The 27843-nt window shown below is 38.5% G+C and overlaps 1 protein-coding gene across 1 annotated transcript; it reads left to right on the forward strand.

The window, feature by feature from the left end:
* Positions 1 to 16: 16 nt before the first annotated feature.
* TRAM1 (translocation associated membrane protein 1) lies at positions 17 to 27843 on the forward strand. Its single transcript, XM_057531954.1, has 11 exons — positions 17 to 289; positions 8252 to 8315; positions 9803 to 9924; positions 10040 to 10156; positions 11544 to 11602; positions 13291 to 13375; positions 19486 to 19556; positions 19663 to 19767; positions 20572 to 20715; positions 21064 to 21224; positions 27660 to 27843. Exons 1-11 carry the CDS (start codon positions 167 to 169, stop codon positions 27731 to 27733), a joined length of 1125 nt encoding a protein of 374 aa, XP_057387937.1. The 5' UTR covers positions 17 to 166; the 3' UTR covers positions 27734 to 27843.

Consider the following 27843-nt stretch of genomic DNA (forward strand, 5'->3'; position numbering starts at 1 on the left):
GGCGGCTGCGTACTGGCTGTGGGATGGGAAGTGAAGCCCCAGCGAGCTGCAGCGGCGGGGCTGTGAGGAGCAGCCAGGGGGAGGCGGCGGCGGCGGCGAGTCGGTGAGCAGCTGGGAAGAGCGGAGCCGGGGCGGAGCACCTGCAGGCACGGGCGGCGGCTTCACCATGGCGATTCGCAAGAAGAGCACCAAGAGCCCCCCGGTCCTGAGCCACGAATTCGTCCTGCAGAATCACGCGGACATCGTCTCCTGTGTGGCGATGGTCTTCTTGCTGGGGCTCATGTTCGAGGTGAGCCCTGCCCGCGCCCCAATCGCCCGCCCGCCGTCCTCTCCCCGGGCCCCGGCTGCCAGCTCAGCTCCTCGGCCCGGGACCGCGGGGGATCCCGGAGGGGGTGGGGGTAGGGGGGAGGTGCCGGCCGCCCGGCCCGGAGCAGCGGGCCTGCCCCGCCCCGCGCCGAGCCGGCCTGGGGCTACGGAGCCCCGGGAGCCTGGCCGCCGTGCGCCCGCAGGGGCCGGGGTCGCCGCATCGCCCCCTCGGCCGCCGCGCACGCCGCCCTCCCGCCGCCGCCGCCCCCTCCCGCCGGCCGCGCCGCGCAGTTCCTGGTTCCCGCGAAGGGTTACGTGGCAGCCGGCGAGGGGCCGGCGGTCGGCGGGGGCGGCCCCTGCACGCCGAGCTGGCTGCGGGCGGTGGGCGGGCTGGGCAATGGCCGGCGCGCCCGGCTGGCCAGGCCGCGGGGGCCGGAGAGCGCCCGGTGCCGGCGGCGGGAGCCGCGGCGGCACCGAGTCTGGGGTGAAACCGACGGAGCCCGGCGTCCGCTGCCCACTGGAAGGGCGGTGGCCGCGGGGCAGCGAGTGATCTCCGCGGGATCGGCTCTCCGAGTCGCACCCACCCGATTGTTTTAACTTCTGTCTCCCAAGCTGGTATTGTTACCAGTGATCGAACTTTTTGCCCCGGCGCTTGCTCTTTCCTTAAGGAAACAAGGTCTGATACAGAAATCGGGGTTCTGAACAGCAGTGCCGAGGCGTCGGATAATTTTCTTTTTGTTTCCTGAAATAGGAGAGGATGGAAATGTCAGGAGTGTGTAAATTCTCTTCCCACGTAGCGAGTATTGTGATGACTTACTTAACAGCTGTTGAATGTGGGTAATAAACTTTGCAAGGTGAACGTGTAACATCCTACGGCTTCCTTTCCCTCGCTCCCCAGTACACACGCCCATTCCTTATCTTCTTTCCCTTTTTAATCTTTCTCTGTAGCTCCTGTGCCCCACCAAATACACTAATTATTTTACTTATTTATTGTCTCCCTGCTCCTGGAATGTAACCTCAGTGAGGGCAGAAATTTTGGGTTTTTCCTAATCTATTTCCAACGCCTAAATTTAGGAGATGCTTACAAAATATTTGCTTAATGAGTGACATTAAGAATTCTTGAGAAAAACTGGTGTAATGAGACTGCCAGTGACCGAAAGATGAATAAATAGCTTAAATGGAGCCCATGTGGGTTTTTTAAATGTTGTGATTAGGTAACTTAATATTTTAATAATTTTTTGCTTCTCTTCAAATGGGTTTTTCTGGATCGAGATACAGGTTTTTTGATTCTTGATAGTGTCATTTACGTCCACTTAGTCCACTGCTAAGGAGGTAGTAGGTATCCTGAAAGGGAGGGTAGAAGGGAACCAACATATGTCACATCGTTCGATTTAGGCTGGGCCTGTGCTACTTACCTACTGAATGACCCAAGGCTAAGCCTCCGTTTTTCTGCTCTGTATAAGGAAATAACATCACCTGTGCTGTTCTCCCAGCCATTGTTTGCAGAGATCAGATGATATGGTGAGAAGGCATCTCACGGTTTATACAGCACTACATGAATGTATATGATAATTAGACATGCAAATGCTAAACATTTGTACTCTGTTTCTGAATTTTATACTTGTATATACTTTCTGCTTTGGTGTTAGAAGTAATACTTTTGTGTGTACTATATACTGAACAGTTCCGTAAAGCTTGCCATAACCCATCTCCACATGGTAAGAATCCCTGTCTTTAAAGATATAATTTAGGAGTAATGTTACCTGCAAGGTGTATTTGCAATGCGTTGAACGAAATGGAATATAAATCAGAAGTGCTTGCACTTAGAAATGTTATAATGTTGCTTTTATGTAAAATATTTCATGTTCTCTTACCACATTTCTAGAGAAGTTCACCACCTATACCTTGCCTCACATGTCAGTGATTTTTTAACAGTGAGTAGATTTTCACCTTGACATCTGTAAAATTTATCAATTTAAATAGACACAACAAAGATCTAAATAGAAGTTTTTAAAGTCAGTTCAAAAAAGAATGTTGAAGTAGTAGACAGAAGGAAGTTTGTGCAGGTTGTACTACATTTTTCTTACCATATGTTAAAGTTTTAGGAGTTGAAAGCATGTTACCTACCTATGGGAAAAAATTCACTGGATTAGTTTTGCTACTTGACTTTTAAAGTAATTGCTGCGGGACTTGCCTGGTGGCGCAGTGGTTAAGAATCCGCCTGCCAATGCAGGGGACACGGGTTCAAGCCCTGGTCCAGGAAGATCCCCCAGGTCGCAGAGCAACTGAGCCTGCGAGCCACAACTACTGAGCCCATGTGCCACAACTACTGAAGCCAGCGCGCCTAGAGCCCGTGCTCCGAAACGCAAGAGAAGCCACTGCAATGAGAAGCCTGTGTGCAGCAACAAAAACCCAACACAGCCAATAATTTTAAAATAATTAATTAATTAATTAAAAAATAATAAAGTAATTGCTGAATCTCAACGTTAACGTAGTTATAGAATGACAGTATTTGTGCTAGAATAATAGAGAAGTTAATGTTTTTGCAACAGAACTGTTCAGTCTTTTGTGTAAATATATTGAGGAAATGTCGGAGGATTTATGGTGAAATTGACAAAGCAGTAACAGATACTGTATTACTAGCCAAAATGAAGAATCAATATAGACGCTGAAGCTAAAGGGAGTTAGGACTCTACTGCTTGCTAACTGGGTGGCGTAGGGCATGTCATATAACTTCTTAGAACTTGTTTCTTTTTCTGTAAAATAGGGCTCATCAGATTACTCTGAGAATTAAACTAAGTTTTATAATGGCTAGTTCAAAGTGTGGCTTATGGGAGGCATACCATAAATGGTAGCTCATTATTCCTTAGGTATTTATCAAAGTCGAAAAACAGAAGACAGCATTTTTATGTGAGAAAATTCTAACAGTTAGCATCTAAAGAGATTATATATACTGATAAGGTTGATAAAGCAATCGTTTGTTTGGGAGATATGGAAGAGTTTAATTTCCAGGGAAGTTTGTGTTATCAAAAATTGCTGTGGGGCTTCCCTGGTGGCGCAGTGGTTGAGAATCTGCCTGCCAATGCAGGGGACACAGGTTCGAGCCCTGGTCTGGGAAGATCCCACATGCCGCGGAGCAACTAGGCCCGTGAGCTGCAATTACTGAGCCTGCGCGTCTGGAGCCTGTGCTCCACAACAAGAGAGGACACGATAGTGAGAGGCCCGCGCACCGCGATGAAGAGTGGCCCCCGCTTGCCACAACTAGAGAAAGCCCTCACACAGAAACGAAGACCCAACACAGCCATAAATAAAATAAATAAATAAATAATTTAAAAAAAAAAAAAATTGCTGTGAATTTTGAAATCATGTGTTTAGTACAGACAGTTTCTGTCCACCTACTGCACATCATGGTCTATAATTAATGACTTCATATTGGAGTTAGGAAAATTTAACAGTTGAAAGATGTAAAGATACTTGGGAAGCTTTCTGAAAGTGAGGATATAGAAGAGGAGTTAGGGGTTTCCACGAGGAATATTTCCTTCCGGGAGGGATTTACTTTTCAGAGACTCAGGAGTCCAGGTTGCTTGTGCCATGCCAGGTTTGGGGGACCTTTACAATTTCAACTGTGTAGAACAGTCTTGGGGGTTTGTTTTATTTTTAAGCATGGCTTATCTGAATGCCAACATTTTCTTTCCTCCTTTTTTTTTAAGAACTTAATTTTATATAAGCTGGTGAGAAAGTGGGATTTGATATTCAGAAATTGCCTTTATCTTTGAGACACTCAGTCAATGTAGTAGTCACACTTCCCTCTGACAAGTGCAAAATAGTTAACATCTCTGTATGACAAGAAAAGATACCAAGCCCCAGCTGGTGACCACTGAAGAAATATTATGATATTCATGATACTCTATACAATGCAGAATTAAATAATTCATTAGAGTCGTGGTAACCTGTTTAAGATGTATCTGAATAAGTCTCATATTTTTCTTATAAATGGAGAGCAGTGCTTTAAATGTCCAAAATTGTCATAAACTCATTTTTACTTTTGAGTGCATTGTATACTTCTGTAGCATATTTTATTCCAAACTAACTTGTCCTACTATTGATTAACTGTAATATTAGTTTAACCAAAGCAGTGCTGGCCGTGGTATGAGGCTTAGGACGCCTAGAAATGGCTAAGAGCATGCTTACTGGTTTAATTTTTCTTCTTTTTAAAAAATTTTTCTATAAACATTTTTTAGGGTGTGTAGTTTGTATTTTTCCTCTTCTTATTCTGCTTACTGTCACACGCTAAGCTAGCTGGAAGCCAGATTTTAATTTTCTTTGGAAGCCTACCATTAAAGGATAATCTAATTTTTGTTGCTTTGGGAATTTGATATTAAATTTATCTTTGAAGAATTTCACTTGTCATTTGTAAAAAAAAACTTTAAAAGTTTTTTTAGCTATGGTAGCGGTGACCTCATATTCTAAATTAGAAACAGCGATGTGGAGTGTGTGTGCATTTATATATGAAATCTAAACAAAGATATTAAAACATAAAATTTAGTAATCAGTCAACTTTATTAAAAAGAATCACGTGAAAGCAGTGTTACCCTGGAAACCCATGTCATTGTTCTGCTCTCACGCATCCGTGTGAATGACCCAAAATGTAATACAGAAAAGCCTTACTTGCCTTTTCTAGGGAAGTGATTTTTATGTATCTACCCAGTGAAACAACTCCCTGTGGTGGCCATACCCTGACTTTATCTCACAAGCCTGCCATATTTCCAGATCCTGACTTCCAGAATAGCGGAACTCAGCTCCAACCTGCATGCTGTTCATCTCCCCGCTTCTGCTGCTCGTATACCAGCTCTCCCCCTAGTCCAGGCTTTTATGGGGCCCGGTCCCCTTTCCTTTTCTCCGGTGTATTAGGCCCTTGTTGCTTTGCTTTTCTTCCTGTAGACTTTAACTACTGTCCACACTCCCCCCAGGCCCTCAGCTCCCTTTCCCTCTTGGTCTTTCTCCTTACTTGGCCTGCACGTGTCCCACCGTGGATCCAGCCTGCCGTCTGCCTTTTCCGTGCCTCCCCATTTGTGAATTGTTCAGTGTTGTCAGAGAAAGTCATGCACTCTTGCTGATAGATAATATTACAAGTCAAGGATTTCTGACCTCAGACAAAAGTAATACCCGGGGATCTTTTTACTTTTCCCTGGCCAGCTCCTTTCCCTAAAGGAACTATAAAAATACTCATCGTTTGAGCCCCCAACTATGCTTAACAGATGACATTGCTTGTCCCCCGCCACAGGGAATTTCTTCAGTTTCTTGCCTTTTATTGAACTTACCTATCTCATCATTTTTACCTTCTGCCTGCCTGATCTAAGAGGAAAACTGCTCAAGATCAACCTTTAGCTCTATCCTTATATTTCATCCCTACCAGATCTTTCCATCCATTATGCCCTTACATGTGAAATTCTCCCTGTTCCCCGGTGCCTTTGCTGACTGCCCCCACACCAGCTCAGTGCCTCCCATCACGAAACGACATAAATCTTGACCTGGCATCTGTCGCTGGGAACCCCTTTGTTCCCCTTGTGCTCTGCGCTCCACTGTGAGGTGGCTTTTGCTTTCACTTCTTCATTGGAATCACTCAAGCTGCGACCACTGATGACTTCTTAAATCGTCCGGTCCGCTGCACTCTTTTCCTGACACATCTCTATTGAAACTTTGACTTTATTAACCACACCTTTTTGAAATGTTTCCCCTTTGGCTTTTGGGGCATCTAGCTCTCTTCCTTCTCTCTCTGCCTCTCCTCTCTGATCATTTCTTCTTATTTTGCCACCAGCCTTTTTCTCTGCCCTCTCCGTGGTTCTGATGTTGTCCTGCTTCTCATCGAATCCTGTACACTCTCTGTAGAGGATTTATATACTTCCACAGCCTCGACTATGTACCATGTCCTGTCTGTAAACAGAGACTTCCAAATCCTTAAGCCCGGGTCTCCCTGCAGAGCTCCAGGCGTGGGCCTTACCTACCTGTTGGTCTTGCCACCTGCATATCTCATAGAAATCTAAGTTTATATAAAGCGCAATTTCTTCTTTCCCTCAGACCTGCGGTTCCTCCTGTATATTCCACATTTTTATTAATAGTATTGCTTTTCACCCAGTTGTTGCAGCATCAGTACATAATCTGATTCTATCCTGCTAACCAAGCCTTATTCTGCCTCAAAAGTTCCGCCTCTACCCGCTACTACTGCCTTCGTTCAGGCCTTATTATTTTTCACAGGGTCTCTTGCAAAACTCGTACTTGACTTGCATCCTTACTCCAATCTATATTTTATCTAATATTTGTTCAGTAATATTGAACAATCGCCTGATAAGTGCCACACGCCATGCTGGGCTCTAAGCATATAGTGATGAGCAGAAACAGACGTGCTCCCAGCTCTTATGGAGACTAATGTCTGTCTGATGGGTGAGACAGCAGTGATTAATACAATCACGCCAAGAGTATACGTTTTGTAAGAAAGGAACACGGGTCTCTGAGGTAATCTAACAAAGGAAATGACCTATCCTAAGAGACGGGGAAGGCTTCCTTGAAAGGGTGTAGTTGACCTGAGATCCGAAGTGGAGAGGTTTTCCAGAAGTGTTTTAGATAACACTGCGGGTGCACGGGGCTATGGTGGGAGGAGTGCAGGAGGCAAGGGATGGGGCAGAAGTAGCTGGGCGGGGGCTGGAGAAGCAGGGACCAGACCGTGGAGTTTGTTCTTATCCTGGAGAGAATGGGAATCGGTGAAGGACCTTTGGGGCGTGGGTGGAGGGAGGATGGGTGTGGGGAGTGGCGTTAACATGATCAGGAGGGGGTACTGATTGCGGGGTGGAGCGTGGGTCCAAGGGGGCTTGAGAGGCCAGCACTGTGCCCCAGTCAGCGATCTTTCTGAAAAGCACGAATAACTTCCCCCTCCCCAAAACTGTCTGGTCGGGCTAAAATAAAATCTGAACTGCTAAGCTCAGCAAACTAGGTCCTTTCTAGCACTTGGTAACTTTTCTAGGCCTTTCTACCCCTTCCTGATGTGTGCCTGTGCCTGACCTCCTGTTTACCGCTCCTTGGCCTTTGCGCTTCTGTTTCTCCCATATGCTGCCCTCTCGGTCCCACTGCATGAGCCTAGGGAACTTTTCTTTTCCAACAGGAGACAGCTTTCTGCACCACATCGCCTGCGAAGCCTTTCCAGAACATGCCTCATTCCTCACCCCAGGAAGAAAGCAAAAACAAAAAAAATGCTTTGGTTGTTTATCCTGAGTTCACATTGGCATTGATTCTGTGGTATTATAGCAATTTGTTTACCTGTCTTCCAGACTGGACTAAGTTGCTAGCCATCAGGATTATATCATTCCTTTGTTATCCTTTCTTGTCTAGCACAGTGCCTGGTGCCTATAAATATTGAGTAAGCGTTCCATTTTTCTGTTCTGACCACTTTGCTTTTGCTAGTAGTCAGGTCAGTTAAATATTTATCGACAATGTAACTATGCCAGGTGTGTGGGAGATTAACACACACACCACAGATCCTACCTTTGATCTACCTTTTGTCATGGTAACTGTGCTTCCCTTTCTTTCATTAATTTACATTTAAAATTTTTCTTGATGGAAATTTTGTGTTCATTGTACAGGTCTAGAGTAGAGAAACATTATTTGTCCAAACACTGTTTACTGGAACTGCAGTATCTCTTTTGAAATCTTAAAGTTAGGAGTGAATTACACAATCCCATCTAAACTGCAGACTACACTGGTGAATTATGTTAACTTTCAAGCTCAACTCCTTGGTGATCGGGAAGTCCAGTCGTGCCTGTCAGGGTGCAGCTGGAACTAGGGTGCCCTTGGTTCTTAGATGTGGGGACAGAACTTGGAATGTTTTTCCCCCCGATTTGCTATTTGGGAGAGGGTCACAAATTGACTTGATCTTCTTTTTTTTTCTTTCTAGATAACAGCAAAAGCTTCTATAATTTTTGTTACTCTTCAGTACAACGTTACCCTCCCTGCAACAGGTAGGTAGTTTTCTTTTGGAATTTTCTGGTTAAGTAGAAGAGTTCAGTAGGACAGACTTGGAAATTTCCATAAACACTAGGTTCTTCATTATTTTCACAGATCTCATTCGTGATTAGACTGAATATTATTTTGATGATTTTGTAATGCAAAATCTGATGTTTTTGGTTGACTTCACCCTATGTATTATATGAAAATCAGTTTTTATGTGTTTAATGTTTATTGTGTATTTTTGTAAATGGGCTTAAAATTCCAATGAAGAACTTTTTTTTTTTTTTTGCCTTCTCTTCCCTCTGATCTTTTCATAAGAAAATCCTAAGAATAGATATTTTACATTTGTCTGAAGTGTCATTGTTCAGTCAAGGTTTCTAAAGGCCCAATGTTCAGGTTCAGTTTTTCTGACTTGTATGGGTTCTGTTTTGGACCTGTAATAACAACCCTCTTAAGCCCATTTTATTTTCACTTTTTGGTTGTGCTCTACCATCCTATCAGTTATTTGATTAGAGAGAATGTCAATAAGCATCTGGTAATAACATCCAAACTACACTTTTCGGTTTTATTTCGAAAAGTTTTTCTGAATGATGCTATGTGAAAATCAAGTTGTTATTGGAAGTTGATTGTAGTTGAATACAGTAATATAATTAACTAGCATGGGTGAGGAGTGGGGTATTCAGTTAACAAAATATTACCATATTCAGGTGGTAAACTTGCCCCGAGCCCCGAGTCTCTCTATTTAGAATGTAAGATCAATTATACAACATGGAGTTGGGTTTTTGTTCAGTTATATCATTTTGTAAATATTTGATGTAGTAACTTAGATATCACAGTACTCAGAACCACAAAGTTGTTTTGAAATTTGAGTATGCCAGAAAAAAACAAAGCTCTTTTATCAATTCACAAGTATTTGATTAAGTCTTGTTCTGAAAAAATCTTAGCACTTTTAAAGATTGAAAACAATTGTAGCAGTTGCCTCTGTCTCTCCTGCTTAGAATTCAAAACTAAATCAAATCAAAGTTGAGTCAGCTTTTCCAGCAGAATCATAAATGTGGTGTCTAGTTTGAAAGTAGAGCTAGAAAGCTGAAAGTTTCAAAAGTTCTTTGAAAAGACAGGCAAATGGGCTAAGTATAACTTTAATACAACCTAAGTATAATCTAACCCCTATCCCTGGGGTAATATCAATTTTACAGTCCCCAAGGATCTCAATGTGGCCTCCCCTTCCATGTTCTCTGGTCTTTAATGGCTGTAACTAACATGTGTCAAGTCTTTGTAAATAATTTCTGAAGTTTTAGACTTCTAGATAGTCTCTTCAGTTTTCATTGTTCCTAAGACTGAAGGTGTCCAAAAGCAAATTACCATGATGTTTCTGTAAACTTATTTATTAGGTTAGTCTTCTCTTGCTTGTTTCCATAACTATGTTGTACTTAAGTACTGTTTTTATAATCTTACGTATATTTTTGTGTATGTGTGTCCTGTCTTTTTTGACCTTCAGAAGAACAAGCTACTGAATCAGCGTTCCTTTATTACTATGGTATCAAAGATTTGGCTACAGTTTTCTTCTACATGCTAGTGGCGATAATTATTCATGCCATAATTCAAGAATATGTGTTGGATGTAAGTATGCAATCTTAGAAATCTATACTTTGTAAAATACTAGCTCTCCATACTATGATAGTCATATTAAATATATTTTATAATCTTAATTATTAACGATTGTTTTTATTTTTAGAAAATTAACAGGCGAATGCACTTTTCCAAAACGAAACACAGCAAGTTTAATGAATCTGGTCAGCTGAGTGCATTCTACCTATTTTCTTGTGTTTGGGGCACATTCATTCTCATATCTGTAAGTATGTACTGTGCTGAAATTCTTACCTCTCAAAGTATTTAATTATATACCCAGAACAGAAATTATTTTTAATGCTCATAAGCAAACCCTGAACCTTAGAAAAATTCCTCGTCTCTTGTTCTTCTTATCTAAGATCAAGAGTTCTGCTGTTGAACTAGTATAAATCAAGTTTCATCAGTAAGCGTCTTTTTTAGTTAGTTTTTATACAGCAAAAATTGCCAACTATGTTTAATGTTTCAGAAAGCCTTACTCATTTTTAGTCGATCTGAGTGTTGTCTTCATATCTTGTAGTCATTTGCAGGTATCTCTGTAGTAGCAAAAAGGGTAAGTTATCAGTGATACTTTCACTGGGTTACATGAATTGTAGTGTTTCCAGTCATTTCGTTCTTTAAATACAGTCCAGGTATTTTCTGAGCAAATTAAAATATTGATTAACTTTTTATTAAGGCTATCTAAACCTTTAAGTGTACCATTCTAACTAATGAGGGGGAAGAGAGTATCTAATATTAGTAATATCAGTCCTTTAAGTTTATATGAACCCCAGAGTTTACATATTTTTAAGTTTGTCAGGACACAGTATTTTTTTTTAATCGCTATGTTAGAGATGAATAAATAGGTAAAGAGAATTTTCCAGGGTACGACACTTATGGTTGGAGATAGACTAAAACTCAGCCTTTCAGTCCAGTGCTTGTTGCTTTGTAAACTGCTGCTTTAATGATACTTTATAGATACATTAAAGTTCAGCTTAAAATCTTTCTTATACATTAAAAAAAATTTTTATTGTTGATGTACAAAAGTTCTATCTTATACATTTTTTAAAAAACGTATAAGTGTTGAACTTCCGTGGGAAAATATTAAGGATAAGTTGCTTCAGGTTTTTTTTTTTAATATACATATGCAGTAATTCTCACTAAATAGATCTGGTTATCTAAGAAAAAGACATGGTTACTCTGTGGACATAATCCTGTAAAACTTGGCAACACCTTGATCTTCTCTCTCCTGTCAGGCGCCACCTCTTTCTGAACCGTTTCCTTGATTACCCAGGACAGAATTCATCCCTCCAGTGGCTGTTGTAACTCTGTTATGTGCCATCACTGTTTTTTGGTTGTGTTATATTTGTTTGCATACGTGTCTTTTTTACTCTACTGGATTGAAAGAATTTCGAAAGCCAGGAATTATGTCTTATTTGACTTCAAGTCACTCGTATTGATTTTCACTTCACTAAGCAGTTGGACTGAATGGAAAATAACTGAAACATCTAAAAGGTTGGACTTCAATGGAACTTGAGGTGGAGAGATGTAAATGTGCAAGGAATGAAAATACTGTCTTATTTTCTAAGATGTTTCCATGCTCATTAGGCTAATTTTTGTATCTTCTCTCTTAGGAAAACTATATCTCAGACCCAACTATCTTGTGGAGAGCTTATCCCCATAACCTGATGACGTAAGTCATTTTCAGCAGGTTTTTCTTAGTTAAGGACCATGGTCATGTCACTTTTAAGCAGGATTTGTTCTTGTTATTCTCTTTAGGACCTTAGGGAAATTCAAACAATAGGTATGTCTTTGGCAGTCTCACTGCCGTAAGGACAAAAAATTCCTGTGTGCTTTTTTCATGTATATAATCTTTCCAGCATGTTTGTTACCTTGAGAAAACTGATTTTAACAGTAATCCTAATTTAGTCCTCTGTCTTCCCTTTCTTTTCCCTAACCCTTCTCCTCGTCACTGCTCCGTCTTCTACATACTTTTGCTCCTTTTCTTTGCCCCAGTCTCTTTTCACTCCTTCCATTTCTTACTCTCTTACACTAAAAGCCTGAGGGTAGGGACTGTTTCTTTTTTATTTTTCTGGCCCCCAGGGTTTCTGTACAGTGCTGTAAGAAGCTCAGGGGTTGCAAAGTCAGCCAGCTAAGTTATTCATTCTTCAAGCCCAGCTCTAGAACATCTATTCCATATTTTCCTTGCTCCTTTAGCCTATATTGGCTTCTGCTTTCCTGAATTTGTCATTTTGGTGTGCAGTATTTTATGTTTATCTATACATTGTCTTGGCTGTTCTGTAATTGTCTCATTTATGTAAGTCTTAAATTGTGCCCGTGCCCGCCCACCAAGGCTATATGTGCCTTGACAGCAAGAAGAACTGTCTCTTTTTATATCCTTTGCTGTGCCAGGCTGTAGGTGCTTATCAGGTGGAAAGTAGTCAATAAATGTGTTGTGATGTGAGGATTGGTGAAAAAGTATGAAGGGAATATAACATGACCCTGCAATATTACCATGCTCTGCTGAGCCATTCTAACTTTTAAAAATTGTTAATTCAATGCACTTGTGTAAACTGGAGATATAAACATCATGTTTATGTGGCACTGTATCTTCTCCCCCTCCCCACCCCCCTGGAGTTATTCAGATTGGCTTTGTGTTTTCTGCTTTAGACCTCTGGAGGAGAGGGGGAGGGAGAACAGAGAGAAAGCGGAAGATCTGGAGGGGTGTGATGTGAGGAGGAGACTGGATTCTAGACTGAATATGATACGTCTCCTGGGGAGTCCGTCAGTGCCTTATTTATTCTTCTCTGGAATCCTGGTTTGCCTCCATTTATTGGGGGCTCTCAGTGTCTCAACCTAGTAGAGTTACCATATTTCCCTAAGAAAAAATCCAGGGATTGTTTGAAATTGGGATTATCCCGGTTTCAGGTGCTGGTTAATCTGTGCGCCTTCACTTTCTATCCATCTTGTTTGCCCTTCCCACTTCCCTTTTGACGAAACCTTAACGATCTGTGATTTGATTCCCTTAGAGTCATGGTCCGTTATGTTTTCAGTAGCTGACAGGCATACTCTTCAGTATTAAGTAACTAATAGACAAGGGGCTCTGTTTCCTCGCAGCTCGCTTGCATGTTCACAGTGTTCTGTAGATCATGTCTCTGCTTCTGCTGTTTAATCCAGAGGAGCTGACTGATGCTGGGGGACCGGGGGGCCGGGGGAAGTGGCTGTTGGAGAGTACAGTACATGGAGTATCGTGAGGGGACCTGAAGTGATAACGCAAAGGTGGCTACTTAGTACATCCTGATTTCCAGTGTTTGTTTGTACTTTATTCTTTAAAAATGGTATGCTTTAAAAGGTATTTTTTACTTTCTTGTGTTGGTACAGATTTCAAATGAAGTTTTTCTACATATCACAGTTGGCATACTGGTTTCATGCTTTTCCTGAACTCTACTTCCAGAAAACCAAAAAAGTAAGCAGGGGTTTTATAATTTTAAAAATTGTCTTTTGCCTTTTTTTGCCTTTTTTGGATGTCTTTTTAAAATTATTTCCTCATGTCTCTAACCTCCCTCTCACCTCAACTCTCCCCCCACTATTCTCTCACCTCTCCCCTTTCCACAGAGGCTAAGTATCCTTAAGTATTTATTGAAGAAACCTTCAGTCATTTTAACTTAGAGGGGGATTTTACATTTGACATGTTAGTTTCTCATTTTAAAATTATGTTAGTGGTAATTTAAAATAAATTAAAATTTAAACAAATTTTGCAATGTAATGTTAGTTTTGTGTTACTGATATTCTTAGCAGTTTCACAAGCGAGACCAAAAGGATTAATTAGATTATTGTACAACTAAATGGTACTACTGTGTATAAGTCCCAAAGAAAAATTCAGTATTGAGAAAAGTAAACCATAGTTAAATATTCACCTTGAATTTTTTCCTGGTGAAATAGGTGGGAAAGATGTTTGTTTGTTTTGTTTGAACAATGAGTAAACCACTGGAGCACTGCAGTAGCCTCCTGTGTAGTTTTACCCTAGTACTTCTGAAATAAAGTAAACTTTATTTCCTTTATTTAACTCTTTCTCCTCTAAAAACTCTACTAGCTCCCTGTTGCTTTAAACTAAAATAAAGCTGCTCACCTGTGCTCTAAGGGTTTCTCCTGTCTGTGCCCCCTCCCCTGGTCCCTTTTTCTTCCGCTCTCTCCTTATGCCTCATTCACACTGACATTCTCTAATTTTATAATCCCAACACATCAGTTCTTTTTTCTGGAATACCTTTTCCCTCTGATAAATTAATCAGGCACTTTTCTCTTTTTTGGGGAGAGATTGTTTAACTATCCCTATATATGAACTGAGACGTGGGTAGGGCTGTGGATAAAAGAAGTCTGATCACGAGTTAACAACCGCGAAGTTGGGCGATAGGTACCTGGGGATTCGTTATACTGTCTGCTTGTTGTATGTAGTTCACATTTTTCCATGTTTAAAACACTGTTTTTAAAATCCCCTTACTTTGAGAAGCTTTCCAAGATAGCAGAGGAACCAACCCATCCAGCAACCATTTTTCCTCTGCCTTCTCAAAAGCCACAAACACTTATTTCTATATATACTCTAAATAGTTAATTCATGAGTGTAGGCACTTGATTTATTATTGTGTTGCGTCTGTGACTTTTCGTGTCCTGTGTGTCTGTCATCATGGATGTTGTCTGCCACGATTAGAAAACAACACCAAATTAGGCCGTGTAAAGTAGAATGTTTTTCCAGTTAAGTTGATTGTAAGGATTCGGGTGAAGGTGCATAAAACCTTTGACTTAGAACTGTCTTAAGGTAAAATTCTTAGGCTCACAGTTTCCAATAACACTTCATTATTCAGTAAGCACCTACTGTGAACCATACATGTCCCATAGCTGCACTGTCCAAATTAGTAGCCACAAGCCACATTTAAATTAACTAAGCAAAAACAAAATTCACTTTCTTGGTCACACTAGCCCGATTACAAGTGCCCATTCACCACACGTGGCTTCACTGTCTGCCATCTTGGATCAGAGATAGAGAACATGTCCATCATTACAGAAGGTTCTGCAAAACACTGCTGAGACCATCATAGTTCCTTGATGTCTTAATACCATGGTCCCAATATTTAAAGCTTTCTTCGTGTACTTTTTATACCTGTGGACATAATACCTCTGGGTTTCATTATTAATTCATATGTCTATATCTTGTTCATTGACCATGTAAGTAGAGAGGGACATTTCAAAGTAATTGTTCATTTTCATTCTCAAAGCTCTTTTCTTATCTATTCCTGCCAGATGGCATTTCTCCAGAAATGCAATCTAATTTTTATGGAATAATTTGCATAACTTAGAATTTAACTGAAACTATTTTTAACACCTACATATGACAGTCGAAAGTAACTGTTGCAAGTAATTAACATAATTTGAAAGTAACAGCTGCATATGTGTTAAACAGTTTCTTAAAATTTACTCTATAAAGATTATTTTTGGAAGAACTCTTTACTGGAAAAAACTAGTACAGTGATTGTTTTGAACGGATCCTACAGAGAAATGAAGAAAGGAACACAGTAGCAGTTCAAGACGTGTGCTAGTCAAAAATAACTCAGTTTCTTTTAAGAAGGATATTATAACTACATGTAATATGTATGTTTCAGTACAAATAGTCCTCTCTTTTTGCCCATAACAGGATTCAAAATGTAATTTTTTAGCCAACTTGAATATATGAAGTTTCAGGGAAGTGTGGATGAAATAGCCAAATGTTTTATTTCTAATATCAGTTTATTTGGTTTAATTATCCATACATACAATTGTATATCATATAAAGTATATTAAATTAGAAAAATGCTTTTTCCTACTTCATGAGGGTTATGTTCACCCTTCAACTTTGTTGTTAACATCTGTCCTTCATCACTAGAGCTACTCTTTGACTCATCTAAGTCAGTTTTTCCAGAGTACATCATTACCTCTGTCTTACTGATTCCTCCACTACACCTCTCTAAGCATTTAGAAGTGACATTGATTGAGGTTTCTCAGGCTATGTATCTTACCCAAACATTTATTTGTTGTTCAGAATAAAGTAATTGATACAGATCCCTGTAGTATGAGAGCTTTGAAAAAATTTACAGATGAGACAGCTCCATCTGTTGTTTAGGGGCAAATCTTTGCCTTATATTTGGGCATATATGAGATATTCAGTTTAAAGTTAATTTTTCAGTACAGTGTAGTTAAGAAAAGTATTTTCTTTAAAAAAACAGAAGTTTACTAAAGTATATGGCTGACCTTTTTAATAAAAACATGTTGGAATAACAACCGAAAATGTCACCTGAAGTTATTTATAATTTTAGAATTTGTTTTGATTTAAGTGTACTATGTTTATTAGATTGTGCATGAAAAATGAAGCTATCAGAATTTTAAGTCATCACTCTGTGACTTCACCCTTATATAAACTACTTGAACGTTAGCATTAAATATAGATGCGAACTTGGCAATGCTTTTCTAATAATTCAGTTTCATTATATATTTGTTTCATTCAAGTATAAAAAAAGTTTGCTAATCCTTAAACAAACAAATACACAAAACCTCATTTCTGGCTCCTGGTAACAAAATCATAGGACGATGTGTGAAAATGTCTTGAAAAACCAAAATCGCCTTTTCTCAGCCATGTTAATATTCATCTGGACTCTAGATTCTAGAACAGTGATGAACTGCCCGTGGATGGCTTACTGACTCCCTAATTGAAACCTAACGTGGCCAGTGAACTGATATGTGCCAACACTTCACCCAGCCTTCTCTGTTCTCCCTGAGCCCCACACCCCAGGGAAACGTGTAGGCCCCAGAGACCCTGGTGCTAGGCAAGGTCTTTATTGTTGGCCATAGACAATGTAAGCCCCAGAGGGGCTTACAACCCCATGAGGACTGAAGAATGTCAGAGGAGTCTGGCCTAGAACAGGACTGCTGAAAGCAGCCATTTTCTAAATGAAATCTAGATAAAATTTCTCATTTTAAAAGTCACGCTGCATCATGCACATTACCTTTGTATTGTTAATGTGGGAATGCCTTTAGCTTACGTTCTCCACCAGTTCTTGTGGTGGGCTCCTCCCTGCACTCATTTATTTTGACACACTCTCTGGTTAGGCTTTGAGTGTGCAAACATTGCTTTAGAGACACTGGTCAGTTTGTATAAGGCTGAAGTTTCTGTTACTTAGAAAAAGGTTTCTTAATACTCTGTCCTTTTGAAAGTTGAAGAGACTATTGTAAAAGCTCTTGCTAGGCATTTGATGGTTGTGAAGATGGAAGCTGTGATGGTAGTTTACTTTCCGTTATTGACTCATCTGGTCTGCTATCAGAAAGGCAGGGCTGAAATGCAAAGTTGAACCTGAATTTAGGGAAGAAGCTCTGGACTTTTCTTTACCTAATGGCAAGCACAACCTTGCCTCACTTAATTAGGGTGAGATTTAAGGACAAGAAATATAAAAGAAATGGAATGGCTTTTTGAAATGTAGTGTGTTTGTAATTTATAATAGTGTTTTTTGTCAGAGAGGAGAAAAGATAGGCATCTTATGTTCTCTGCTAAATGGCATATTTTTAAAACTTATTTGTGTTTCTTCTTAAAAAAAAAAAAAAATCTTTTTTTTTAATCCTCCCAAGCAGTTACACTGCTCTGGTTTTTCCAGAAGTTATTCCAGCAAATTAGTTTTTTACATCAATTTACACAAGTTGTTATGTAGTAAAATGAGTTTAGTGTTTAATCAGCAATTAAAAAACAAAAAAGCTTTTATTGTAAGTATTGGGGGTCGCCTTAGTGTTGCTTTCCCCTCAGAAATTTGGAGCATTTTTTAGCACATCTGAAGGAAAGAATATGGCAGTATTTCCCATATTTAGTCACTTATATGCCACCTTGCTGCAACTTAAAATGTTTTATTTAAAATTATAATGGAACTTTGTTTTCTTGTATACTATCTAAAATCATTTTGTGCAGTGCCAGTGATATACACACCACATAGCATATCAAATTGCAGTTATAACCCTACAGCTGAGCTGGTCTGAAATGACTATAAGAGAACAAAGAGGCTTTCTTGTGGTTGAACTTCACCATGTTGTCTCGACGCCTTTCTCCCTCTCTCCTTTGGTAAGGAGAAGTAGTTCATTGGAAGCTTGAAAATTATGTGGAGAGAATCTTCAGACAGCCTATTTTCAGAGATACTTCTCTCTCCAGTTGGAAACTCCACGGTAAACTTGGTATTATGTCTTGGGAGTTTTCCCTGAGAGACCCAAAGCGTAGGACTCTATATAGTTCTAGTAAACTGTTGTATGTTCTGCCTTTCTAACACTTGATCTTTGTAGCATTCTTACTAGAAAAGAGTTTTTAGTTTCAAAACTCTACTTGTAAACTCTACTCTTTCTCAGATTTGGTCAGGTAACTCCCTACTTGAAATGTAGGCGGCAAAAAGGAGACCAGTGGAGGCCTGTGCTCAACTCTGTTATATGCCAGAGACGAGTCCGGTGAGGTTCCAGATGAAGGCAGCTCAGTCTGCCGACACCAGCCACCATTTTCGTCATTTTAATTAGAGCCGCAGTACGTGACTAGTACTAACCAGGCTAACAGAGCCTTGTAATACATATGTGCCCGGCTAATAGAGACATATATATATCAATATATGTGGTAAACTGCCAAAAAAAGAGAGAGCAGAAATGAGAGGTACAGGCATTTCATAAATTAACAAGTGTTTATTGGGCCTATCACTGTTCATATTTTGAAAACATCTTTTTACTGCAACCCAAGATGAAAAACTAGAGTTTATATCATAATTCTGTGTGTGTGTGTGTGTGTGTGTGTGTGTGTGTGTGTAAAATCTGGATTAAAATTTTCATGAAACAATGCAATGTGCTATACACTCTAGCATTTTTTATTCTATTTCGTATTTCAGAACATGTTAGGGTGACCCCCTAAATTGATTTCATGATTCACTTGACTTACCTCTTTGAAAACCACTGTTTCTAAGATAACCAGGTCACTAGGGACTATGGAAGAAAAAAAGAGAAGCAAAAGTAAAATCTGGATACCTGGCTTACAGGTTATTAAGAGGAGAAAGAATATACAAATAGATGGTATCCTAAGTGAGAAGATAAATTTTAACCTTCGATTTTAATGACTTGACTGACAATGAAATGAAAGGGACTAAAAGCATGAGCTAAAAAATGTGAATACTATTTAGGTTAACAAAAGCATCTCTGCTGGTATAAACATAGCAATTTTAATAGTACAAGGACATTATGGTTATTAATATTGTGTCATTTAATAAATGTTTATTATAAAAAGAACCACTCAGTACTGAAAGGGATTTGGAGTTCATCTGATTCAGGCAGACCCAGCTGTTACTCACATTTAGATGAGTAGCTGAAGCCAGGAGAGGTTAAAGAACTGCGGCTAATTGGGGTGAGCATTCGGGAAGGGTGCGGGGCAGAGTGGCCTTCAAGTCTTCCTCTCTGACAGTGCATTTTCACTCTGCCACACTGCTCCTAAGAACAGAACTGCTTCCCCATGTTTTAATCTACTGTGCAATTTTTTGTTTACAGGAAGATATTCCTCGTCAGCTCGTCTACATTGGTCTTTACCTCTTTCACATTGCTGGAGCTTATCTTTTGAAGTGAGTTGGGATTTTTCTTGGGTGTGTATATGGACTGGGCAGATCGTATGCTAATCTGTCTTAATTCATAACTAATCTTTTCATTTTAAATGTGTTCTTTTAACAGCTTGAATCATCTAGGACTTGTTCTTTTGGTGCTGCACTATTTTGTCGAGTTTCTTTTCCACATTTCCCGCCTGTTTTATTTTAGTGATGAAAAGTATCAGAAAGGGTAAGTTGTTGAGCCGTTCTATTTCTTGTGTAATTAAAGTCAGTTTCTGTGTTGCCAAGGACCATGCTATTGGTGATTATATTGTTTTGTAACCTGTTAGTAGCAGCTTTAAATAAAATGACCCTGCTTGGCTGTTGATGTTGGTATTTTGTTCTCTAAAATAGAGTCTTAGCTAGAGAGATGCTGTTATTGGAACTTGTAATTTTGAGGGTTGAGGGTTTACTTTTCTGATATAACTTCTCCTGCCTTGTTTAAGTGCACGTTTTTCTTTTGGAGAAGGAAGAATGAACTTTCAGAAGAAATTGAAATAACAGATTATAGAGCCTTAAAGATATTAAAATACTTTGATGGGAAAATTGAACTGGAACAGAATTGAAGTGATATGACTGGTAAAGAGTGTAAAGCCTTTAACAACAACAACAAAAAGTAAAACTGGGACTCTCATGAGAATTGAGTACACGGCTTTTGTTTTATCCAGCATTTTCCAAAATTGTTCTATATACCAGTAGTTCCGAGAATCATTAATAGTTGTTACACACACAAAAAAAAGATCAGCTAAACAAAAAATATCAAACATTTCTTTACTGGACTTCTAGAACCTGAAATAATGCTGATACGTTATATATCTTCAAGAATGTGATATAATATGAAGCATTTCCCTAACATTTTAATTTCAGAACCCTTTTTGCAGAACAATAAGAAATGCTGTCTTAATATGCATTTACTTAACAGGAACCTGGTTTCTACTAGGATCTTTTCTTATCTTTGCAATTCTGTGAATCTGACTTGTGACATTTTTCCCAGATTTTCTCTGTGGGCAGTTCTGTTTGTGTTGGGAAGACTTCTGACTTTAATTCTTTCGGTACTCACTGTTGGCTTTGGCCTTGCAAGAGCAGAGAATCAGAAGCTGGATTTCAGTACTGGAAACTTCAATGTGTTGGCTGTTAGGTAGAGTTGATTTAATATTTTTCTCACTTTGCACTACTATATAGTATGTATTATCAGTTTACAAAATGAATCATCTAAAAATAAAGGGATAAATACAGGGGTTAGGGTAAATATTCATTTGATTTGATTTCATACCTGTTAACGATTTCATGTCCAAACTGAAGTACTAAAGCATTTATTTAACTTCTGGGATTAATCATTAGCGGGATAATTATTTATTAACATAATCTTGTCAACTTATTGGGAATTTAGCACTAAGTTAATCCGGTCAAAGCAGGATAGACTGCTTTATTCAATGGCATTGTTTGGGTGCACTCTCATTTTCTGTTTATTCCTTCATATTCTCAGAATTGCTGTTCTGGCATCCATTTGCATTACCCAAGCATTCATGATGTGGAAGTTCATTAATTTTCAGCTTCGGAGGTGGAGAGAACATTCTGCTTTTCAGGCACCGACTGTGAAGAAGAAACCAACAGTGACTAAAGGCAGGTCTTCTAGAAAAGGAACAGGTTTGTATTCAGTAAGCAATGAAAACCTTGAAATAGGGAACTTTTTTTTTTTTTAATGTTTTGGGGTCTTATTTATAATCTTGTTAAGACTTAAAATCTTATAAAGGAAAGTTTATTCTACTTATTAGCAAAATTAGAAACAAAATCATTTTGCCCCATCCTACAGCTTGTTGGTCAGTTATTCTCCTCAAAAGCTGTCCGCTAAAGTTCTCTCTGACAAGTTTTCCAGACTTGATGACTTTGAGCCACTATAGACCAATGTGTACATGGGCAGTTTTAGTGAATAACTAACCTGGGGAGTGATTGCACTTTCAAGCATCTTACTCATATTTAAAAAACAAAACCTTTTTTCAGCTCCTTCCCATCTGCCCTTTAGTCCCAAGTGGAACACCTTTTTTTTTTAATAACTTCTGATTGTTTGATCCTGATTGTTTGATTCTTCATCTTTGAGTCTGCATCTCACCTCTTTTCTCCTTCTGGTTTTTGATTGAAGATGCATTGACAGTGGAGTAATTTTTTTTCAACTTCGAGTGTTAATAGTTGGAACTGTAACACAAGGAGTTCCATTTTAAAATATATATCAACTGTGGTTTGCTCCTTATACGTCTTTATAGCTGGTAGTTTATGTCCTCCAGTCCTATCCTTATTCAGGCTTGTATCAGCAACTCTTGACCCTTTGCATGTCATATAAATTTTACTGCATCTTGGTCAATTTTCACATACACAAATAGCTTCACTGGGGTACTGGATTGATACTACATTGAATCTGTATATCAGTTGAGGGAGAATTGAGTATATCAACCCATGAACATGATATATACCTTCCACTTATCTAGATTATCTTTAATTTCTCTCAGTAATATTTTTTAATAACTGCTTTATTGGAATATAATTCACACACCGTAAGTTCACCCTTTAAAGTGCACGTTTCAGTGGTTCTTAAGTATATTCACCATTAACAGTCATTTTCCATTCCCTCCGTTCCCCTGCCCCTGCCAGCCTCTTACCTGTTTTCTGTCTCTGTAGATTAACCTTTTCTGGATATTTCCTATCAGTGGAATCATACAGTATGTGATCTTTTGCAGCTGTTTCTTTCACATAGCATATTTTTAAGATTCATACATGTCGTAGCATGTACCGATACTTCATTCCTCTTTATGGCCAAATAATATACCAGCATATGGATATACTATGTTTTGTTTATCCATAAGTTGACTGACATTTGGGTTGTTTCCACTTTTTTGGCTACTGTGAATGATGCCGTTAACATTCATGTACAAGTTTTTGTTTGAACGCCTGTTTTTTGCTGTTTGGGGTATATAACTAGGAGTGGAATTGCCGGGTTACATGATAGCTGTATATTTAACATCTGGTGGGAACTGCTAAACTGTTTTCCAAAGTGCACCATTGTACACTCATTGTTTTGCGTGTTGATATCCAGTTGTCCCTGCACTATTTGTTGGAAAGACTAATCTTTATTGAATTATCTTTTGATACTCTTGTTGAAAATCAGTTGATCATAAAAGTAAGAATTTAATATTTCTGGACTCTCTATTCTAGTCTCTTCATCTCTATGTCTATTCTTATGCCCTTGTATTGATTACTATAGCTTTGTAGTAAGTTTTGAAATCAGGAAATGTGAGTCTACCAGTTTTGTTTTTTTCATGTTTTGGTTATTCTGGGTGCCTTGCATTTCCATACGAATTTTAGGATCAGCTTGTCAATTCCTGCAGAAAAGCCAGCTGGCCTTTGATATGGATTATCTTGAATCTGTAGATTGCTTTGGGGAGTATGAACATAGACGTCCTTCCATCTTTTAGGGTCTTCTTTAATTTCTTTCAATTAAATTTTATAGTTATCAGTGTATAAGTCTTGCACTTCTTCATTAGATTTATTCCTAAATATTTTATTCTTTTCAATGCTGTTGTAAATAGAATTGTCTTCTTAATTTCATTTCTGGATTGTTCATTGCCATTGTATAGAAACACAGTTGATTTTTGCATAATGATCTTGTATCCCACAACATTGTTGTGCTTATTAGGGTTTTTAAATTTTACTTTACTATTTAATTCTAGTACTTTTGTGGATTCCTTTGCATTTTCAGTATACAGGATCATGTCGTTTACAACTAGAGATAGTTTTACTTTTTCCTCTCCAGTCTGGATGCCTTTTATTTCATTTTCTTGCCAAATTATCCTGGCTAGAACCTCCAGAACAGTTTTGAATAGAATTAGTGAGAACAGATATCCTCATATTATTCCTGATCTTAGCAGGAAAACATCTAGCCTTTCACCATTAAGTATGATGTTACCGGTGAGTTTTTCCTAAATGGGCTTTTTCAGGTTGAGAAAGTTTCCTTCTGTTCCTAGTTTGTTTGTAATTTTTATCATGAAAGGATGTTAGATTTTGTCACGTGCTTTTTCTGCGACGATTGAGATCATCAAATGGTTTGTGTCCTTTATTCTATTGATATGATGGATTATATTAATTGATTTTTTAATGTTAAGCCAACAGTGCAGTCCTGGGATAAATCTCACTTGGTCATGTATATAATCCTCTTTAGATGATGCTTGATTTGGCTTGCTAGTATTTGGTTGAGGATTTTTTACGTCTGTATTCATAAAGGATATTGATATGTATTTTTTGGTAATGTAATGATTTTCAAATGTAAATCCAGTCTTGCATTCCTGGCATAAACCCAAGTTGATGATGACAATATATCACTTATGCTGGATGGGTTTTTTCAATATTTTGTAAAAATAGGATTTTTTGCATCTGTGTTTATGTAAAAGATTGGGCTATAGTTAGCCCTTTTCTGGGGTAATATCCTTGTCAGGTTTTGATACAAGTTATGCTGGCTTTATAAAAAGTATTGGGCAGTTTTGTCTTTCTTGTAATGCCAGCATTATTTCTTACTTAAATGTTTGGAAGGATTCACCAGTGAAGCTATCCAACCTAGACTCTTCTTTATGGGAAGATTTTTAACTACATGTTCACATTCTTTAATAGATAATAGGATTATTCAGATTTTCTATTTCTTATTGTTTCTCTTTTGGTAAATTGTGTTTTTCAAGGATTTATCCATTTCATTTAAATTTGCAAAATGTATTGATGTAAAATTATTCATAATATCCACTTATCTTATTAATGCCTGTAGAACAGCAGTGATTCCCATTTTTCATTTCCTGTGTTAGTAATTTATGCCTTTCTCTTTTCTTCTTCCATCAGCCAAGAACCAACATTTGTCTTCTTTTGCTGATTGTCTCAGTTGTGTCATTGATTTCTGTTCTTATTTCCCTTTCTTTGGCTTTAATTTGCTGTTTTGTTATTTGTGGTTTACCTTGTGGAAATAAATCATTGATTTTTCATCCCTTCTCATGAATTACTTGCAATTAAGGGCAAACTTCCCTTTCAGCAGTGCTTTACCCTTATTTCACAGGTTTTGATATATCTCTTTCATTATCATTTAGTTTCAAATATTTTATAAGTCCAGTTGTGATTTCTTCTTTGACCCATGGATTATTTATAAGTAAATTGTGTAGTTTACAAATACTGTATTTGGGCATTTTCTAGGTTTTTTGGGGGTTTTTTCCTACTGATTTCTATCTTAATCCCACTGTGGTTAAAGAACATACTCTGAATGATTTCAATTCTTTGAAATTTGTTGATACTTTCATTATGTCTCATCATGTGTTCAATATTGATGAATGTTCCATTTGGACTTCAGAAGGATGTGTATTGTGTGTTTGTTAGGTATTCTGTTCTGTAGGTGGGTGTCAGGTCCACGTTTGTATCTTTACTGACTTGGTGAAAGGAGTTCTGCTTGTTCAGTCAGTTACTGCAAAAGGTATTGACCCATTTCTCCTTGTAGCTTGTAAGTTTTTGCTTTAAATATTTTGAAGATATGTTATAGGTACATCAAACTTCAGGGTTGTTATATAAATCCCTGTGGGATTTGTCCTTTTTTATTGTCACATGTCCATCTTCATCTCTAGCTTGTCTGAATTTACTCCAGTTCACCGACTATATTGTGGTAAAGTGTTAGCATGCTCTATCTTTTCCTGTGTTTTTCTATTTTAAACCTTTCTTTGTCCTTAAATATAAGTGGTGTCTCTTGTAAGCAGCACGTAATTGGATTTTAATTTTTTCATCCAGTCTGACGAAATTATCTTTGTTTTTTTGACAGTTATACTATGACGTGCCTGGGTTTGGTTTTCTTTGTATTTATCCTGCTCGGTGTTGTGTAGAGCTTCCTGAATCTTGGCTTGGTTTCTTTTGCCATTTTTGGAAAATTCTTCACTGTTATTTCTTCAGATATTGCTTCTGCCCCATTCTCTTTCTCCTGTCCTTTGGGGATTCCAGTACATGTGTTAAACCCTTTTACCCTGTCCTTTTATATCTTTTCATGCTTTCTGCATTTTCCATCCTTTTTTCTCTGAGTTTCAATCTGAGCATTTTTTTCTAGTTCACTCATCTCTTCTGTTGTGCCTAATCTGCTATCAAACTTTTATTACATTTATATTTTTAGTTACAGTATTATCCTGTCCTGGGATTAAAGATTTTTTTGAGTCCTTGGATGAAATTATCTATCTTTTCATTTATTTTTATTAATCATTGTTCTTTTTTTTTTTTTTTTTTTAATTTTTATTTATTATTTATTTATTATGTTTATTTTTGGCTGTGTTGGGTCTTCGTTTTTGTGTGAGGGCTTTCTCTAGTTGCGGCAAGCGGGGGCCACTCTTCATCGCGGTGCGCGGGCCTCTCTCACTATTGTGGCCTCTCCCGTTGCGGAGCACAGGCTCGAGACGCGCAGGCTCAGTAGTTGTGGCTCACGGGCCTAGTCGCTCCGTGGCATGTGGGATCCTCCCAGACCAGGGCTCGAACCCGTGTCCCCTGCATTGGCAGGCAGATTCTCAACCACTGCGCCACCAGGGAAGCCCCCAATCATTGTTCTTTTAATATCCCTGTGTGACAACTCCAGATCTGGATCACCTGAGGATCTATTTCTGATATTTTTTTTTCTTTTAGTTTTCAGTCATTTTGTCTTGTTTTCTGGCACACCTGGTAATTTTCTTTTTTTTTTTTTTTTTTTTTTTTTTGGTGAAATCACTTTTTGTAAAACTTTAATTTCTGAGACATTTAAAAAGTCACACTAGAAGTATCACACTAAAAGTAAAACAAACAAGACTGACGATTTGTAAACAAAACACTCTGTAAACAAAAATACTTTGCCAGTGCATCCAAACATTATTTTTAAATAAGCAACATTATACCAATTTTTTAAAATTTAAAGTCAGTACTGCATGTATCCTCACACTTAAAAAAAAATTATTGTAAGAATTCTGCCATTATACACTAAATACTGTGCTAACAATATAGAAAGCCACTTGGGGCTTTCACACGATATAAGCCTGTGTTGTTGGCACATAAGGCGGTTACTGAGGCCACGGGGAGGCCAGCTGGGCTCCAGCAAAGCCAGGCAGAAGCCGATGCCCCTGAGGTCAGGTTGAATACTGAGTGTTCCGTGTGAAAGCGTGCAGAGGCTCTGGATGAGTTAGTAGAAGCTCCGGGTCGTTCTGTGTCACTGAAGCCGATGTATTTCCAGTTTGTCCTCATTCCTAGGACATCAACTATTTCTAAGGGCTTTCTTCTCTGGTGGGCCCCAGATTCATATTTTTGTCTCCCTATCATTGTGAGACTTCCCAATTCTCTCTATAGCTTTATTCTTTGTTAGGAGTTACTTTCTGCTTGATTTCTCTGAGTCTTGCTTGGTGCGTGCACGTTTAGTAGTTGGCAAATACCTTGGGGGAGAACTATACTTAGCTGACTTGGTTTTTTCCCAGTGCCTTCAAATAGCCGTTTTTGTGTTCACCTTTTGTGGATATTTTTGGAGGGAGGGTTGGTCTGACGTCAGTTACTCCATCACAGCTTGAAGAAGGCCATTATAACACTCTTAAACATAAGAGTTACCATCCTAAACACCAATTTTTTAATACGTTGGAAAGAAACGTATCCCCAAGAACTTCCCTTGTCTGCTGTCCAGTGTGAAAATGTTCCTTTTTTTCTACCAAAAGTATTGCTCTGCAGACTATTTTATAGTTCTTCTAATTGTTTTTAGAGTTTCTGTCTTCTCTTTTTTTCCTACCTTCAATAGTAGTTACTTTCCTTTTTTAACTATTTTTTTAATTGAGATGTAGTTGACATATGTAATTACTTTTAATTTGCTGCTTTCAGTTCCTTGTGTTTAACATGTTATCAGGTTTTATGGTTGGTTAAATACTAGTAAAGGTTAAGCACTAGTAAGGAAGTTTCACCTAAGGGCATAAGAGTATATATTCGGTTTTAAATTTTCTTTTCTGAGGGTACCTGTATGTGTAAAAGCTAATTTTATTTGCACTTACTTAGAAAGTAATCCTGATTTTTTTCTCTTTTCAGAAAATGGTGTAAATGGAACAGTAACTTCAAATGGAGCAGACTCTCCGCGGAATAGAAAAGAGAAATCTTCATAATGACTTATAATCTAATGGATTAATGTCCCCAAAGAAATCTGCTTTTTACTTATATCTTTCAGCACTAGAGATTTTTTTCTGTTCTTGGAAATACAGTTTGTGCTCTTTGA

Source organism: Balaenoptera acutorostrata, chromosome 17 (genome assembly GCF_949987535.1).
Source record: "Balaenoptera acutorostrata chromosome 17, mBalAcu1.1, whole genome shotgun sequence".
Lineage (NCBI taxonomy): Eukaryota > Metazoa > Chordata > Mammalia > Artiodactyla > Balaenopteridae > Balaenoptera > Balaenoptera acutorostrata.